The sequence below is a fragment of the Maniola hyperantus genome, chromosome 4 (assembly GCF_902806685.2).
Source record: "Maniola hyperantus chromosome 4, iAphHyp1.2, whole genome shotgun sequence".
NCBI classification, from domain to species: domain Eukaryota; kingdom Metazoa; phylum Arthropoda; class Insecta; order Lepidoptera; family Nymphalidae; genus Maniola; species Maniola hyperantus.
Genome location: NC_048539.1, coordinates 6,732,431 through 6,751,284, shown reverse-complemented (window position 1 = coordinate 6,751,284; position 18,854 = coordinate 6,732,431). Strand labels below are relative to the sequence as shown.

General features: G+C 34.7%; 3 protein-coding genes across 10 annotated transcripts in view; 1 reads left to right on the top strand and 2 right to left on the bottom strand.

Annotated features, from left to right (window-relative positions):
* pbl (epithelial cell transforming 2 pebble) overlaps positions 1-10,084 on the bottom strand; it is a 38,910-nt gene extending 28,826 nt beyond the window's left edge. For 3 of the 8 annotated variants that reach the window (XM_034968037.2, XM_069498228.1, XM_069498231.1), the window contains exons 1-2: positions 9,784-10,083; positions 2,154-2,361 (exon numbers count right to left, since the gene is read on the bottom strand). In XM_034968037.2, the coding sequence (XP_034823928.1) occupies positions 2,154-2,361; positions 9,784-9,856 (281 nt within the window). In that variant the 5' untranslated portion in view covers positions 9,857-10,083. Of the gene's footprint in view, positions 1-2,153; positions 2,362-6,156; positions 6,249-9,783 lie in introns of all 8 variants that reach the window. The other 5 variants (XM_069498233.1, XM_034968038.2, XM_069498229.1 and 2 more) reach the window with 4 other exon arrangements.
* Positions 10,085-11,557: 1,473 nt separating this feature from the next.
* Positions 11,558-14,158, top strand: LOC117997038 (4'-phosphopantetheine phosphatase). Its single transcript, XM_034985205.2, has 5 exons — positions 11,558-11,995; positions 12,135-12,340; positions 13,086-13,216; positions 13,315-13,603; positions 13,918-14,158. The coding sequence occupies exons 1-5, from the start codon at positions 11,757-11,759 to the stop codon at positions 14,121-14,123; spliced, it is 1,071 nt and encodes a 356-aa protein (XP_034841096.1). The 5' UTR covers positions 11,558-11,756; the 3' UTR covers positions 14,124-14,158.
* A 1,448-nt stretch (positions 14,159-15,606) lies between these two features.
* Positions 15,607-18,712, bottom strand: Tango11 (transport and golgi organization 11). The gene is made up of 5 exons (XM_034985209.2): positions 18,571-18,712; positions 18,276-18,411; positions 17,905-18,034; positions 16,972-17,239; positions 15,607-16,507 (listed from the first exon to the last, which is right to left on the bottom strand). The coding sequence occupies exons 2-5, from the start codon at positions 18,345-18,347 to the stop codon at positions 16,300-16,302; spliced, it is 678 nt and encodes a 225-aa protein (XP_034841100.1). The 5' UTR covers positions 18,348-18,411; positions 18,571-18,712; the 3' UTR covers positions 15,607-16,299.
* Positions 18,713-18,854: the final 142 nt, after the last annotated feature.

The window sequence follows — 18,854 nt, the reverse complement described above, 5'->3', positions numbered from 1 at the left end:
TTGTTACTTTTAATTGGTTTTGATGGATCATAGTCTCGACGATGTACATTCGTTGTCAAAAGGATTGCTTTATAGTTTATTATATCTTCTTTATCGATCAAAGATAGGTTAGGGTTTCTACTAAGTAACAATTCATTAAGACCAGGAGTCTTTTTATATTCTTTTTCAGCAATTACAAAAGAATTACTATTAATTTTAATCGGAGTAAGACCTATGAAAGGTTTTCCATTTACAGATCGTACACCGAATGGAATATCCCCGAAATTTTCTGACGATAGGGACCAACTAGATGTTTCACTCGATTTAAATGACGCATCACTATTTTCATCATCTGACTCTTGAGGATTACTAGAATCGCTTGGATCCAATAACGTGGTATCCTGTTTCAGATCTAACTGGCTCCATTCACGGCTTTCAGGTTCTTTAGAAACATCAAAATTTTCAAAATCAATATTTTTATTATTTTTATCGGCGATACGATCAAGTGAAGTAGTAATAGGTTTAAATACTGATTGAAGAACCATATCATTATCAGTTTTTGAATCTTTCAATAATTTTAATTTCCTTTTTACAGCTTCGGATGCTTCAATAATCTGCTGCTTTATATGACGGTCCATTATAAAAATAATAGGAGTGTTATATATGTATACGTTTAAATCAATGACGTGGTTTGAAGGAAACGTCTATATTTAAATAAATTAACATGATTAATCGAACACAATGAATGTATCAAATGATTTTCTATAACCTCCTTCATTCTTAGGACAATCTTTGTTAATTACTAGATAATTATATGGATTATTCCATACTTTTGAACACATTTCTCGAAATAATGACCAGGACATATCAGTGTTGACATGTTCGTCATAAACATGTTTCAAATTAATGTCATCCTGTTTGAATAAAACTATGAGATTAGCGTTGTCTCTCACAAGCTGTTTAGGAATTTTTGTATATGTTTGATTTAAATAAAAACAGTCAACAAACTTGTGTCTACCCATAGCAAAGTAATCTCTGATGTTGTTTTGTTTTTCAGATGCTACGTCATCAAAAATTATGACTGAATTAGGTTTAGCGCTTTGAGGACTAAGGACATCATTATTGGCGTGGTATTTAAAGTAAGACACTCCCGGTACTCTTTTCAAAATATTTTCTAAAAGCGTATATTTAGGTTGATACAAGGTTTTTGAATAAACATAAACGTTTCTAAATCGTAATCCATTTTCGTGTAGGAGAAGACCGATGACTAAATTGGTTTTACCACAGTTCGATGGACCACATATAAGACACCGTATTGTATTGGGAAGTAGTTTACCATGACGGAATGTAGTATTTTCGCTAACAGTACAAATGTTATTAAAATTAAGTGATTGAGGCTGCTTTTCAAATCTCATTTTTGTGTGATAGCTTTAACAAACTCGAATAAAGTAACAGTTTCTCAACGTCACCATAGTTTATATTGAAAATTGCAAACCATCTTAGTTAATGATTAACCTTTATGAAATCTTAGTTGCGCAATCACTAAATCATGTTTCGAATGAACGAAATGCAAAAGCTATAATTGGGCATTGCTAGATCACTAAAGCATGTTTCGTGAACGAAGTGGAACGAAGTGAAACGAAGTGAAACGAAGTGAAACGAAACATGCTTTAATGATCTAGAATGCCCAATTATACACTACTTTAGAGGCCATAGCCATTCTTGTTTCATTGAAGACTGGACAGCTTAAAAAAAATAAAAACAAAGTTTAAAGTTATCCTTTACTTACATTGTGGCTAAATCTCGTAAATGCTTCCATTCTAGTAAGTTTATATCCGGATAACCAAAGTTGCATGTGACAAAATGAAAACATCCTTGCAAACATGCGCATTTGTAGTCAGGGTCAGGGTCAGTATTTAGCTGACTTTAGAACATTTCAAATAAAATATCTACCTACTTGAAACAAGTTACGTAATAATATCATGTCTATGTTCTACATAGTTAACATGTGTTTCGACCGATCGTAAAGAATGCCCAAGGTACCTATTTATTACGAGGTGATGACAAAGAGAAGAATTCCAAAAAGGAGGAGGTTCTCAATTCGGTACGTTGTTTATATCTATCTAATCTAATCTATATAATATATTATACTATGTAGCGCAAACGATACTGACCTATATTTTGCCTTATGTGCTGCATCGAAGAGTTCTCCTTCGAAGGGTGCGGTCACAAGGTAGGAGGGAGGTGCCGGTTGCTGCTGGGTCAAGGGCAGCACTTCGGGCCCCCGCACGGCCTCCACGGCGCCCAGCCGCTCGCAAGCCGCGCGAACTCGTTCACACTCCAGGCACGATTCGTTCACGTACACCATCGGCGTCGACGAGCCTGCCGTCAATATTATAATGATCAACAATGTCACTCAAATACAGAAGCCGGACGTAGTCGGTTAGGCGGAAGGTATATTGAATTCATAATTTATTATTAGACTACAAAACAGCTTTTTCATATTAAGTATGTAAAATACTATTGACACCATGCATGACTATAGTAAGAAGATTCAGCGAGGGTAAGGGAAGAACCTTTGTAATGATCATCATCATCAAACCATCGCCGGCTCACTGAGAATGGGTTTCCTCTTAGAATGAGAAGGCGTTGTTGACCATAGTCTACCGTGCTGGTCAAGTGCAGATTGGCAAACTTTACACACCTTTGAGAACATTATGAAAAATTCTCAGGAATGCAGGTCTTTAGATATGACAAGTCTGCGTATAGTAGGGGTGTTTCGTTCTGAAAGTTCTTGAAGACTTGGTAAATCATAGATTTTATTGCAAAATTAGGATTACCGTAAGTAGTTCGGGCATTTACGTAGCAGATGATATAGATACTCAGAAATGAAATATATTTGTCGTTTGTCGTAACGAAATTGTTTCTTTAGTCGGTAAGCACAAACTTGTTAGATATAGTTAATTCTATGCAAGAGGCAGTCAAATTATTTATTAACATAAATAGGTAAGTACATAATGAAGGCCTAAAGGACTGACGCATAAATGAACGACACACGCGGGACCGACTGTTCAAACTGTAATCTAAATATAGACTTTTTTTCTTCAAATTCCAAAGAAAGGCATATTTTCGTAAAAGGAAGTCGTGAGCCGTAAAACATGATTTATCTGATTACTACAGATCGTATTGAAAAGAACCAGACGACAAATTCAACATTATCTTTGATCCTCTTGCATTTTGCCGAATGCCACAAATTCCCTCGTGTAAATACCTAGCAGGTCAATGCAACGGATTATATGAAATGAAGTAACAACATCGTTACATTCGCTTACAGCAAAAAAACGTAACTCTTGTTTCCAAATGTTTACTATAAAACTTCTAAAATAGAAGTAGATGTAACGCAATAAACCAATCTGTCGAGCAAGTGTTTAAATATATTTTATCAATGTCACACCCAGGGACAATTCAGCATAGTTTGGCATGAAATGTTTAATCAATGAATTGTTAGCTCAGGTTATAGTGGTAGTTCTAACATAAATATTTGTCGACCTTTCGGGAGGTGTACTCAACCTACGTACGTCACGTCAACGATTCACGGTTTCTGAATCATCCATAACAACGGTCGTCGGGAACACCCGCTCATTTCTGGCATTGTATATAGCTGATCAATGATCATTTCCCGAGTTCATATACTTTAGGAGTGTATTTGGGATAACAATTAAAAACTACCCTTTAAATTGACCCAGATTGTTAGCTATTTAAGAATGTTGAGTTGCATTCAAATCTGTTCAGTAGTTTCAGAAGTGTGAAGAGTGCACAAACATCGATAATAATAAGTTATAATAATGCTTCCTCAGATTAAAAATTGCAAAACATATTTAATGTAGAGAAAATTTTCAATTACAGTTTTAAGTATTATTAAAGTATAGATTGTATGAGGTTGGCTCCTATTGAGTTTCGCTATTTTTAACATTTTAAATGAAGATGTAAGTGTAGTACGCGACAGGTCGAGATGGCAATCGGGGTATGATGAGGCAGGGGGACGCCCCACACACCCGCACGTCACCCTCACTATCCCGCACCGGGTTACCGCGGGGGCTGTATGGGTGTGCGGGGGCGCCCCCATCCAGATTGCTAACTCAACCTGTCGTGCAACCATACAATAGGTATGTATTAAGCAAACCCACAAGTCAGCATTCAACCGTTAATTACATTTCTGTATCAAATCAATATCACTGAAATGAACATATATATATATACAAGTAAGCTGGAAGAAATATGCTATACAAAATGACAGTTATTTCTGTGCCAAATCGAAGCATCCCATTGAGCGAACCGGGAATTAAAATTGATACTGTGACTGTCAAATGATCTTTGTGTTGATAATAATTGTACAGATGTCTCATCACTAATATTTAGTTCTGAGTATGCTCACATTAAGCTCACACATCACTGGCGCTGATAGCTACCAGTGCCAAAATGGCTAACCTCAAGTTGCTTTACAAACAGGTTGGCCATCTCAGTTCCAGCATACTTGTATTAGAGGTCAGTGATAAATGTTAATTTATTTTATTAGTGCATCAATAAATAATAGACACAGGTAGTCTATGGATAAATCTTTGGCTTGTAACAAATATTTAATACCAATGGTCAAGTGCATATCAATTAAGCGTAAGGTTCTGTAGTCATGCTAGTTGCTAAAACCTGTGACGGTCATTACTTCGAAATGCTAGTTTTTATTTTAAAAAACCTGGTCAAGTGCGTGTCAGACTCGCACACAAAAGGTTCCATACCATCGTAAAAGAAATAAATACTTTTAAATTTTTTTAGTGATATAATAACAAATTCATAGTTTTCGGAATTTTTCCTTTACTTGTGCTATAATACATTGCTACCTGGCAAATTTCATGATTCTAGGTCAACAGGAAGTATAGGTTCTGATTCCTTAGGCAGGTTTTAAAAGACGACAGACAAACAAAAATGAACTATAACAGTGACCACACACAAAATACGGATATGAAAAATATCTACAACATATGTCATAATTATAAAAATAAAATAATTTTCACGGACTCGGATCGGATGAGTGCGTAACCGCCGTTAGTGTTCCTTTTTTCCTTTGGAGATACAGAACCCTAAAAACTGAGAAACTTCATGGAGATTTTAAAATACCTATATTCAGCTAGGTGTCACTTGAGGGGATTAAGTAAATATTTAAATATGCCTATGTGTAGCGGTAAACTGTGGTATTAAAATCTACGGTTCTAAGTTTATTTCTAAAATGGCTGTGGCACAAAGAAGTTAGTAACCAATGTTTCGTAACGAGCTACAAAATAATATTTATATTTTGTCTTTTCGTAACTGGTTATTAATCCATACTTAATATTATAAATGCGAAAGTGTGTCGGTCTGTCTGTCTGCTTGTTTTTCATGGCCCAACAGTTTAACCGATTTTGATGAAATTTTGTACAGAGTTAGCTTAAATCCTGGGAAAGGACATAAGCTACTTTTTTCTCGGAAAATTGAAGTCCCCACGGGATTTTAAAAAACCTTAATCCACGCAGGCGAAGTCGCGGGCATCATCATCTATTCAAGAATATTTTATCCGGGTTCATAATGAAATAAGATTAAAATTACGTTGTTTCTTTGTAACCAGTTATAAAATACATTAATCTTATATTCTGTTACAAACCTGGATAAAATATTCTTGGGTAGTACTTACCAGTGATGAAACGACGTAATTCTAATCTTATTCTGTTATGAACGCGGATAAAATATTCTGGATTAATAACCAGTTACGAAAAGGTGAAGTACTTTCATAGAATGTTGTATTTCTGTACTGTCATCATTTTCAATTATCTGACATAACTAATAACTATGTATGTCTAACTAACCACAAGCCTAAAAAACACAAACAGTGTTTTGCATAATATTATTAAAACAAATCAGTTAAACCACCTTTGTCAAAAAAATACAACAAGGGAATATGAACAATGAATGAATGAATGAATGAATGAAGCTTCACTCACAGAAAATGCTAAAAATTAATGCAAAACTTGGAAATATTGTTTTAATTCAGTTATAATGGCACAAAAGCACCATTGTTTGACATAGAGTTTGTACTATTTTTGGGTGGTTTGGAGAACAGGACATGCTGGTTATGCATGCATGACTCACATCCTCCTCCGAGGTATGACCGTAGTTGTTCTACCAATGCTAGCATGGTTGGCGAGCGTGCCGCAAACCATGCTTTACGCCATCTGCAAAATCTGCGAGTATCACCATCAAGTCACAGTTATTTTATTATTGTTACACAGATTTTTCCGAATGCTATTACTGTACATATCAAGTAAGCTGTACATGCATTTACAGTAACATCATAGTTTTAAATGTAGTAAGTCTGTTACAAAAGATAAACTGATACATATCAATAATATTTGTATATAAAAATCTATTGCAATAAATGTTTGTTAGAGAAGAATAAAGTGGAAAGGTTCCTATAGTATCATCCCATCCATAAGTGCATATTTTCTTCAGAATAGTTTCAAGCCATCAACAGGTCTACTGTATTATTCGATGCAAGATGAATTGTTTTTAGAGATTTTAACTAAAATAAAATAAGTATTAATACAATTTATAAAGACACTTAGTTTGTTTTTGATTACAAATAACTTCATAATTATTTGTCTAAAATTATTTACTTAATTTTGTTTTAGTATGTTCAATTGTTCATACAAAGTAAAAATAGTCATTGATCATGAACAAGAAATATCAAAATAAGCTTATTAATTTGTGACATAAAAGAATAATATTTTAATTTTGAGATAGTTAAGCTAATTTAAATAATGTCTTAAATAGATTAAGATAAGAATTTTCACTTTCTGTCCCTCTATAAATTTTATACACCTTTTTATAGCAAAAGCTATCTAGCTGATATATCTCAACTATTTAATATTCAAGGGAGTATTTAACATCTGACCAAGTCTTTGTCTCCAGCCTAAATGGACAGAACTTTTAGAGGAAGCCGGTTTCTAGCAAGCACCAAAATTGAATAGCCTACTTAACGTTAAATTACAGTGTAAACTCTATTGGCAAAATTGAAGGGATCAGGTACTTTTTTGTGTAATAAACAGTTTTCCTTAAATAGAGAATAAGAGTACAGTATGCAGCAGAAAATAATGTACATTGGTTTTTAGAATGACATTTCGGCTTTGTAGTGTTGGCTCTGTCACTCATACCTATATGACGTTTCGTCAGTCTCAACGACAGAGACAATGCTCTACAAAACCGCTTACTCCTCCTAAAGGCATTACATTATTTTCTGCCACATACTGTAACAATGTAAGCCAAACGAACCTTAGCCATTTTTACATTTAAAGAACTTTTTGTTAAATAAAATTGCAAAAGCAATGGAGTTTACACTGTTCTTTTAAATAAATAAATACTATACTAATTAATTGACATTATTTCAAAGTGTTGATTATTTATGACAAGTTCAGCAAGCCAACAGTCAACATAAACTTTAATTACTTTTAGCTCATCCTGAACTGAATTTCTAATGGTAATTAAACCTTTGGCTTGAAATGAAGATTGTGGCAATAGTGGAAGATTATGACACTAAGTATTACATTTGCAGTAAATTTTTATTGCCAATTTATGTAATTTATATGTGATTAGGTAGGTACTTAAATTAAATTTTCTCTAGATTAATTTTGCATTAGCATATTTTCAATCACAATAAAAAAAACCTCAGATCACCCTGTTGTTGTTCATAATGATAAAATCTGTGAGATCCAAATCAACTGCTTGTAAAGCGTACTTTTTTACTTTTTAATCATTTCTTTTAATATAACACAAAATTTTTTTTTTTTTTTTTTTTTTTTTTTTTTTTTTTAATACAATAAAACTTAAAGCTAGCCTTATCTAATTACTATATAAATCATGAACGCGTGGAATGGTGCCAAGAATACTGGCTGCATTTCCGCGCTGGACAGCCAGGCTGATCCGCTGCGCAAAAAATGAGCCAGCCCTTCTGTCACCAGTTGAGGCTATTAATCGCGGTGAAATGTCTCGTAAAAAATTTTTAGCACTAAGACTCCATGGCCCCAGGGTCTCCACGGCAAACGGCACAAAAATGTAACTCTCTATAAGAGAGGCATACTTGCGCCGCTTGCCGTTTTCAGCTGTTTCTGCTGCGGCTCCCGGTCTTGATGCTGTCTTCCTGATATGACACGGGGCCAATGTGTCAACGCAAGTTGCGTCCCACATTAGCGCCCGTCCCCGTTCCCAGGGAACCAGCGTCAATCCATCAGGTCTCTTGCCATCATCCCGACTAATCCCTGCCGGCTCAATGAGCGCAGGAATATTTATGGTGGCAAGAGCTCTTTTAATTGTATCGTTAAGAGAGCCATGCCTAAACAGCCTACCGGAGCTCCTTTGGCAAGAGAGTCCGTGGATTCCAAATTTATCAACCTCTTTTCCACACGGACATCTGTGCTGATGGCACAGTGGTGTTCCCAATCTGAGACCTAGAGCCACACGAAAACTTTCGTTATCTAAAAGTGTGCCGAGATTTTTTGATGGCAAGGCATGCAGCCAATACCCAGATTCCTTTTCGGATAATGCTAGAAGCCTGGCACGATCTCTGTCACTTGTAAGATTTTGAACCAAATTCGTATGTGTCAGTTGAACCAATGGCAAATCCCAAAGTTTTTGTGTAGTACGTTCCTTCGGGATGTCGACATTGGGACATCTGACCTTCCAACTCTCTAGGGCCTCTGTGGCATAGGTCAATGATGAATTGGATTTGAGAATTTGAGAGCTAAGCTCTTTTATACTATGCACAGAGGACAGAAAAGCCGGAAGAGCTACACTGGAAATTTTCCTCACGCCGATGCCACCGTACTTGACCGGTAAAGTTGCTTGGTTCCAGGAGTGCTCATCAAAAGTTAAATTTAGAATTTGTTCTAGTGTACTTTTAAGGGTGGCATCCATGTTATCGAGTAGTCCATGAAATTTCCAAATTGGGCTCGCGCGGAGAATGTAAATTAATTTAGGTACAAAAAGGCAATATTTTAGGATCGAAAATGCAATGTGAGAATTTAGAGTGCCCAATTTGTCGGTATTAGCCGAAAATGTTCTGACTTTTTGATCCAAAATTGTTATTTAACTCGTAAAACTTTCAAAAAAATATTAAAATACATTTAACAAGTTTAATTAAAAACCACATTAATCCCACAATCTCAGCAGAGTGCTACTGTACACTTTATATATTTTTTTTGTTGTAGACCTGATAAAGAATTACTCCATCCATGTAAATTGTAAGTACTTAATAAAAAAATTAAAATCATTTAATTTGTAACATATTTATCTTCCTAGTAAATAATTATATAGGAGAATATGAGGTTGTTTCAACAATATAATTTGTATCAATTTATGTCAAAATGTAATGATAAATAATAACAAGTTATTCTGGACCCAAAAGAAGAAAAATTACATAACGCTATACTTATATTTTTTAAAGGAAAACGTATATTGAATATTATCTACATAACAAATTTTTGTGTAGCTTTATTTTTAGTTACCTATAGCGGTACTTTTATTTTAACTAACAGTTCGTTTAAACTTTAAATTTAATATGGTACCCTGTAGTAAACAGCAGTCAAATAAATTTTGTATTAGAATAAATACATAATAATTTTTAAATATCGCCCGCTGGACATAAACCTTTTTTTATAGTATAGAAACAGGAGGCTTGTGGACACGCAGACACCTAAAATAGGCAAAGGCATTGGGCAAAATTACCATCAATATCTTGAATTTTGTCAGTTACGGTGGCGCTACCTGTTTGTGACATGCCCTTAGACATTTCGTCCATCTTGCGTACCAATGATTCGTTATATCAATCACAAAACATTTCATCCACTAATAACTAAACTCTAATATACACATTTGATCACTTCACTCTTTGCAAAACACAGTCATTTATTAAAAAACGTCGACCTGTCCAATCTAAAAACATTTCTGTAGCTTCAATAATCAATTCAATAACACGACGAAGCAAGAAACGAATACTACACTCCGTATGTAAAAAGTAGGTACTCTGTGACTACACACAATACATTATACAATACAAATGTGTCCAAATGTGTCAAAGAGTATGTAATCACTACCAGCTGTGTGATGTGTGCTCTTTGGTGTGCATGCATAGAGTACAAATTATGTATTTATGCCTCAGAATGAATACCTTTAGAAGTAGCTCTATTGTGACTCTTACTGTTAGAGCGAGATAGCTAAATATATTTAAGCTCTTATTAGAACGTGATAAAATGATTGTGTTTTGTCCTTATCACCGTGGCCACTTTTTTTGTTTGTCAAAATGTATTTGTACGTGAGACATTAGCAAACAACGTGAAGTGAAGTTATGTTGACTCAAGTATTGTAAATAAATAATTGATTCGTTTTGTTGTTTGTTTTTGAAGTTATTGTGCAATGGTGGGTTGCAGTATATTAGGCTACAATAGCCGAAGCGAACGTAAAATAGACGGAATAACATTTCACAAGTAAGTACCTCTGCTTGAGCGAGAGGGACTCAGGGGGCCCCGCTTGTTGCATATCCGGTACATCTGTGTAGGTATACATCAAAGCGTGTAGCTTTGATTTCTAGTTTCTTCTTCTCTGTGTCAGGCCTTAAAGAAATGTCATCCAGGGTTGTAAAATAAATTTAAAAAAAATCGGTGGTTTTGATCCGTAGACTGAGTACAAAATCTAGACAAAGCAACGTTTGCTTTCTCATTCACACTAAAAAGATAAAGTTACTAATATGATAAACAGAGACGCAGCTAACCCATTTTTTGTCCCTTATCCTGTTACCGGTTTTTTTCAAGGACTACAACTTTAGTAGCAAAACAAACTTTGAGAATTCGTGGCGTCATTGTATTTCTCATTAGTTGTTTACACTTGTTTTCACATAAAAAACGTTTAATACAAATATTGTTGATCGGTTAATACAAATATTGACTACTAAACAATGGTAATTGGCCCCGATTCTCTAGTCTCTCTCTAAACTAAATTTAGAGTATCTGCATCCTTTTCTTTTTACTAATGTTAAAAAAGGAACGGAACATGACTTTCACATTTAAAGACTCTAAATTTTAGTGCACAATACAAATTTAAACAGTAGGTTCGCGAGTGCGTGCTAAAATCACGGGTTTTACCATCTAAAAATTAAATTTAGAAATGTCAAACTGCTTCTGTCCTTTTCATATTACAATAGTAAGAAGAGGGTGCGAATACTTTAAAATTAGGTTGTGCTTAGAATCGGTGCCATTGTCGTGTTATTCATTGTAACGTCGTGCTATCGCTATCTCAGATGCTGTTATACAGTACTTTAGTCTAGCTTTTTTACTCAGTCTACGTTGTGATCGTATCGTTTTTTTTGGTTTTGATCACGTTTTTTTTACTCTGTGGCCTGTGCTATAAATTCATATCACAGCACAGGCGTATCACAGGACACAGACCACAGACCACAGACCAATAATTTAAAGGTTTAAAGGATTCATAGACTCATAGTTCAGTTCATTATTTCATACTTATGAATTTATGATACGTTGCTATTTTATTTTGAAAGATATAGATAAAAGATCATATTGTTATTATCAATACCAAATACATATTAGCATATTGATAAAACATTATAATGTATATAAGTAATAGCAAATAATAATTTAATACCTGGGTGTAGGTAATTGACGATTTTCCTAGTGCTATCATTCAGAATGGAACATTTTGGCTTATCTCATATTTTATATGAGCCAGATAAATATAGCCCAGATACTTTGGACTTATTAAGTGACGAAGAAGCAAGGGAATATTGGCTAAATACATGCGAAAAGCTGGTGGAAAAATATGTTAATTTTGCCCTCTCTAATACTGAAGATCCAACTGTTGAAATAAGAGCTTTGAAATTTAAGACTTGCTACATAGAGGCTTTAAAAGAACTTAGAATTAATCCTCTGTAAGTAATGTAATAATTTAACTATTCATAGGTATATAAATCTTAGTGCTGTTGATTCATTAACTTTGTTGATTGTAATAATTGCTGTTTTTTTTCATTTTGACGATTGTAATAATAATTGCTGTTCTTTTTATTTTAGTGCTCACGGACAATTGACTATACGACTGCTTCTTGACGTCAACGAAACATGTCTTCGTTCTCAAGGCTTTTTTGATTTATGGAAGCAGCAAAAAAAGTACGAAAATGAGACTGCACTTGCTACACTTGCTGTAAGATTGGCAGAAATTGATGCTGTGCCAGATAATCGACAAAGATGGACAGAATTGTGTAGAGGAGTCTTGGCTGGTATATTGAAACTAAATATAATAAAAATTGTAGATTTTCTGAGTCACTTCACAGATGTCATATTTTAAGAGACTACAAACCAATATATTTGTTACATTATAGTGGTTGTAGTGTACCAAAGCTGTTTGCTTGAGACAGCTTCTCTAATCTTATTCGTTTTAAAGTATGATTTGTGTCTTCTATTTTTAAAATATATCTATGTAGTGATACAAAATATTTTTTGTATAGTAATTTTAATAAGTTCATACACTCCTTTGCAAAAAAACAGGCACTTAAACATGTAAACTGTACCAACCCCATAGAAGTAGTTTCTTGAGAACACAGTATTTGCATAGCAAATTTCAAACGTTCAATCCAGTGATCACAGAGTAACTTAAGGACCTTAGCTGGTTTCCGACTGTATATGTTGGCAGCTACCTCTTCACCAGCTATATTAAAATAACTTGAGCTCCTGTACTTCTTTGTTTTTTTGAGATCCATGTGGGTCAGTACTAAGGTACCTCACTAAAAATTTGGTTGTCCCATGGCTCAGTGGAACGTTTTCTTCCAGCTCCTTGCCTCCTCTATCAAGGGTACCTGTTTCTTGATATTGAGGCCAAATCCTTTCATTCCAGTTACATTTTATGCATTGAAAACTTGTAAATTATTGCCAACTAAATGAAACCATCCAAACTGCTAGTTTTTTTGCAAAGTGGTATATATTAAAGTTTTTTACTTGTGTGACCTGTGTTTTTATCAATAACAGGTAATATGTTTGATTGGGGTGCACAGGCTGTAACTTCTATACTAAATTGTGGACTTTATGAAGCTCTTGAGAAGATCCAAAAAAGGCCATGGCTTTATGATGGCTTAGAAAAATGGTTGGAAAAGTTAGAGGTAATAAAATACATCATTATTTTCACTATATATTATAATAAATTCTCGTTGTTCACATAAAAAAAATTGTGACAATGAATTAATTTGTTTAATTACAGAAAACTGTTCATCACTGTGCTGCTGTTTTTGTTGACAACAGTGGTGTTGACATAGTATTAGGCATCTTGCCATTTGTAAGAGCATTGTTACTGAGGGGCACATCAGTTATACTCTGTGCTAATGAGTGGCCAGCACTCAATGACATCACAAATGTTGAGCTGGAAGAAGTTCTTCAGCGTGCATCTCTCATATGCCCTATCCTAGCAGCTGCTTTGGCTACTGGGGACTTAGTAGTTAGGTCTAGTGGACAAAGAGGTCCTTGCCTTGATCTCAGAACTATCAGTGTAGGTAAGATTAAAAACAATTTATTAAATATAGACTAGATGATGCCCACGACTTTAATGTTGCGTGGATTTAGAGTTATTAAAAATCCCGTGGGAACTTTTTAATTTTCCAGGATAAAAGGTAACCTATGTCCTTCCCCAGGATCTAAGTTAACTCTGTACTAAATTTCATCAAAAAGGTCAAACTGTTAGGCAGTGAAAAGCTAGCAGACAGACAGACGACAAACTTTCATATTTATAATATTAGTATGGATATGGATAGTATGGATGCTTATTAAACATTAGAATCGCATTTTTAATAAAAAAATTCTTTTCTAGGGCTTTGTACAGAAATGAAGATGAGAGGAGTAGATTTAATAATTTTAGAAGGAATGGGAAGAGCTCTTCATACAAATTTAAATGCGCGTCTTGCAGTGGATTCTCTGAAATTAGCTGTTGTAAAAAATGCTTGGTTAGCCCAACGACTTGGTGGTCCATTATTTTCAGTAATTTTTCTCTATGAAGATAAACCTTCAGACATATAAATTAAGTGGAACAAATACAGTATTCCTTTGTAAAATCAAGTCACTTTATTTTTACCTATCTCTAGATAACTTCTTAAAACATTCACATTTTAGAATGTTTAACCATCCATGTTGATGTCCTATGACTTTTGGAATATATTGAGTGTTACCCTGAAAAGGTTTTTATTTCAAACTAGCTTTTGCCTGTGACTTAGTCCGCGGTACATGTATAATTTATAATAGCCTATAATATCACTCAAGGATTATGTGAGCTATGAATCTGTGAAATCAAATGAGTAGTTTCGGAGATCACGTCTTACGTCTGAACTTAACTCCTTTATAATATTAGTGTGGTAGACTAGCTAATGCCTGGCATGTGTTGTAATACATACTGCTTTAGTTTGACGATTTAAGGTCCAGACTCCAGACGCACTTACGCTACGCTGCCCGACGTGACGCGGCACGTCAAATATAGTTTGCTAGATGATGCCTGCGACTTTGTCCGCGTGGATTTGTTTTTTAAAAATCCCGTGGGAAATCTATTTTTCCGGGATAAAAAGTTGCCTATGTCAATTTCCGGAACGCAAGCTATCTCTGTAACAAATTTCATATAAATTGGTTAAACTGAAAGGCCTTGAAACGCTATTATTGATGAAGTTTTTACCATAGTAAACTTATAGCTTACTAGATGATGCTCGCGACTTCGTGGACGTGGACTTAGGTTTTTAAGAAATCTCGTGGGAACTCTTTTATTTTCCGGGATAAGTAGCCTATTTCCTTCTCCGGAATGTAAGCTAACTCTGTACCAAATTTCATCAAAATCGGTTAAAGTATTGGGCCGTGAAAAGCTAGCAGACAGATAGACAGACACACTTTCGCATTATTAAATACAAGATGTTGGCCGCGACTTTGTCCGCGTGGATTTAGGTTTTTAAAAATCTTGTGGGAACTCTTAGATTGTCCGAAATAAGCCTTGTCCTTCCCCGGGATGCAAGCTATCTCTGTACAAATTGTCAAAATTGGTTGAACAGATGGGCCGCGAAAAGCTAGCAGACAGACAGACAGACTTTCGCATTTATAATATTTGTATGGATATGGATTATTTCGCATTAAATATTAGTATGGAATAATGGATGAGTTTGTATGGAGCAAAGCGCACTTGGCGCGGGAAATATAATTTATATGAGTTTGTATGGAATACGCCGCTGCCGCGTCGCGCAGCGTAAGCGTGTTTGGACCATTGATGTTGGAAGAGGCAGCCTAGGGTTTGTGGACCATTACACGTCGCCGCCTATTGTATGTTGATGATATTAATGTGTGAAAACCTTATTGTAACAATCAATGTGCAACATCCACATAAACTCATAACAGTCTCAGGATGTAAAATTAATTTTTCTGTTAAACAGAGTAATAAAAATAACTCGACTAGATGAACGATACGTGAACGCCCAGGTAACGATCAGACTGACAAACATATTTATATTTGCAAATAAATATTAATATTCTTCTTTAGAACAAGAGTTTATTAGTTTGCTAGTTTGAACACTTATTATATGTAAAAAATACATACAGGGTTCTTTCTAATAACTACATGTAATAAAAACAGCCCGTGCAAATTCAGTGCTGATGGTGTCATTGCTATCAAGGCTGAACAACAATATCAATATCCTAAAAGAACTAGGTAAATTGTATAAATCCAAAAAAAAACAGTGTGAACTAAGTGGTGATTTTTAAATTGAACCAGAACTTTGTATACTAGAATCAATATAATCGACCACAAAGAGCAAATGATTGAAGCAGTTTTATTTTAAATTAAATAAAAATTACAACATTTTTAACATCTAACAGTATAAGAAAACTCATGAAAACTTTGTAACAATTCATTTAAGTTTTCAATATTGCTAAGGTAATTTTAGTACAGTAGTATCGACAATATACATTACACTGTACAACAAATGGTCATAAATCATTACAATATAAAAGAATTTTCCTATGTTCTAAGGTGGTTGGCAATTTACAAATCATTAACACTTCCACATTTCCATACTTTCTACAATATAAATGGGAGTGGCAACTATTCATGGTTTGCCATTTAAATGTTGATCACCATTCAAAGAAATTCATGAAGTTTTATATACCTATATATATGTGTATTAGGAAAAAACTTCATCTTAAATTTAATCTACTATTCAAAAAATTAAGATCTATTCAACCAAGCAATAACTTTGAACAATAAGTAAGCAATACTTATTGCATAAGCAATTTTTTCTTTTTGCTGTCTTTGCAGCTGTTCTGCCTCAATAGCCATTACACGGCGATTCAGTTTGACAATCTGCCTTCGTAGATGCACCATCTCTTCAGATGCAGAAAGTCCCTCTCCATTACCCATTGGTGGTGTTGGATCTCTAAAACATAAAATATAACATTTAGCTTAAACAATAGCCAACTGAGTAAACAAGGAAAGTCTGAATTCCTAAATTATCCTCAATATTAATTAAACTTAGTAAAGTATAAATGTGTCTCTGCTGGCTAGTCACAGTCCATCCGTTTAACCGATTTTGATGAAATTTAGTACAGAGATAGATTGATTTCCAGGGAAGCATAGGCTACTTTTCATCCTGGATAATCAAAGAGATCATGGGATTTTCAGAAAAACATAAATTCACATGGATGAAGTTGCAGGCATTATCTCTTCTTGGTTTAGAGATATCTTCCATCTCACATATACTACTATTTACCATGGAAAATCAAAGAGTTCCCACAGGATTTTTGAAAATCTAATTCAAAGCAGACTAAAGTTGTGGGCATCATCTAGTAATATTATAAAAATAAGGAAGGTCAATGAGTATTGGTTGAATAATTTGTGTACCTTAGAACTAATCGTGATTCAGTCATAGTAGATTCGTTGAACTGGTCAGGATGTGGTGTAGTGGATCTTGCTCCATCACCCAAAGAACGCATGGGCCGAATGCTTCTTGGAGGAGAGTTAGCCAGCTCAGCTGGAAAGTCATCAGCAGAAGGAAAGTAGTGTTGATCCAGAGTTATAACACGAGGAGGAGTGCTCACTCTGATCATGCCAGGGTCAGTTGGTAAAACTGCATTGTCCAGTTGAATCTCTCTAGGGGGTGCTTTTGTACCTGTTGAAGTATCTCAATAGATAATAATACTAATTTGGTTGTATATTATTATAATCTCTAAACTTGACAGCTGTAAATGTAGAGCTATCCTTTTCCCCAATATACATTAAGGGGAATTTAGACTTGCAATCTAGCTTTAAAAGTCTTATGACTTATTGAAAGATGTATAAAATTGTATTATAATACTAGCTGATGCCCGCGACTTTGTCCGCGTGGGACTATGTTTTTTGAAAACCCTGTGGGAACCCTTGATTTTCTGGGATAAAAAGTAGCCTATGGCCCTCTCCAGTTCTATACGTATACCCATGCAAAAAATCACATCAATCCATTGCACCGTGATTGAAGGACAAACCAACAAACAAACACACTTTCACATTTATACTAAGGGTACTGATGGAGTATTCATTAAACCAGTTTATTACTTCACATAATAAATGCAAATGTAACTATTTGACTGTCTGTTAGTTAACTGTCCATGGCTTGACTACTACACTGGAGTCCTGATGCTGCCTGCCCAAATGTTCAGGTTACTTCTTACATTTTTAAGTATTTCAATAAAATCTAAATCCACAGGGACATTCATAGACCTCAGCTAGTAATAAAATTATGTAAAGTAGGAAAGTGTGTATATAGGTATTTCTCATTAAATATGTTCAATTCCGTACCTAAGTGCTGGTCTTGGCCCACTACAAGGATTCGTTCAGGAACCTTCATATCAAATTTCTCATTGGCATAATCCCATCCTGATACTAGTCCATTAGGGAGATTATCTTCATCAACAATATCCCCAGTTGCCTGAAAATAAAGCATGAAATGAGCACATGGGTACTAACTTATGATGGCTCACCTACTAGTACAAATCGAAAGGAAATATTTCATTGATTTGATTTTATTTTAGACTTCTTTGATACAAATCAAAAAAGTCTAAAATAAATTGATTGTTGATTTTAGACTTAGTCTTGTATTCAGATTCTATAAAGATTGAAAACTAGAACCTTAAACAAAGAATATCAGTGTTGAGTAAGCTCACACTTACCTTTATCCTATGTGGTACTGTCATGTTATGGCTTATCAACCGACTGTACGACTCGTCGGATGGATATTGCATTTTATTAAACAGGATATTGCAGTTTAAAAAAACAGCTTTTCAACAAGACATTCAGCTGGAAAACCTTTTAAAGGAAAATAATTGTGTTATTGTACTAGTAAAAAGAACGTCACGTAACAACTTATTAGATGCAAACTGAAGGTGGTTTAAACTTTATTTGTACAAACAGTTAAATTGAACTATTTTTGATCATTTGTCTACAGTTATAATGGTAAAAATTTACCGTAAGTAAACTGAAGAAGTTTATCAGAAACTGAAACCCACAGAAGTCGTCGTCGAAGACTCGCTGACACATAATCTATGACCACAGAGTACTTTTAACATCTATGACTCGCCGCCTTGGATGAATGATACGTAGTATCCCTATTAATCTGTGGATGAATGATTACCATCTCTATGCTCGCTGCAAACTCGCTGACAGTGACACCACCAAGGAACATAGTTACTCTAGGGGACACCACTGAGCAGCAATGAGGATCACAGAGATGAGGATGCAATGGGATGCAG

Coding starts and splice junctions, on each gene's coding strand:
- LOC117997038 (XM_034985205.2), top strand. CDS start 11,757: ATGGAACATTTTGGCTTATCTCATATTTTATATGAGCCAGATAAATAT. Junction 11,996..12,134: donor GAACTTAGAATTAATCCTCT/GTAAGTAATGTA, acceptor TTTTTATTTTAG/TGCTCACGGACAATTGACTA. Junction 12,341..13,085: donor GTGTAGAGGAGTCTTGGCTG/GTATATTGAAAC, acceptor TATCAATAACAG/GTAATATGTTTGATTGGGGT.
- Tango11 (XM_034985209.2), bottom strand. CDS start 18,347: ATGCAATATCCATCCGACGAGTCGTACAGTCGGTTGATAAGCCATAAC. Junction 18,035..18,275: donor CAGTACCACATAGGATAAAG/GTAAGTGTGAGC, acceptor CTTTATTTTCAG/GCAACTGGGGATATTGTTGA. Junction 17,240..17,904: donor GGGCCAAGACCAGCACTTAG/GTACGGAATTGA, acceptor ATACTTCAACAG/GTACAAAAGCACCCCCTAGA.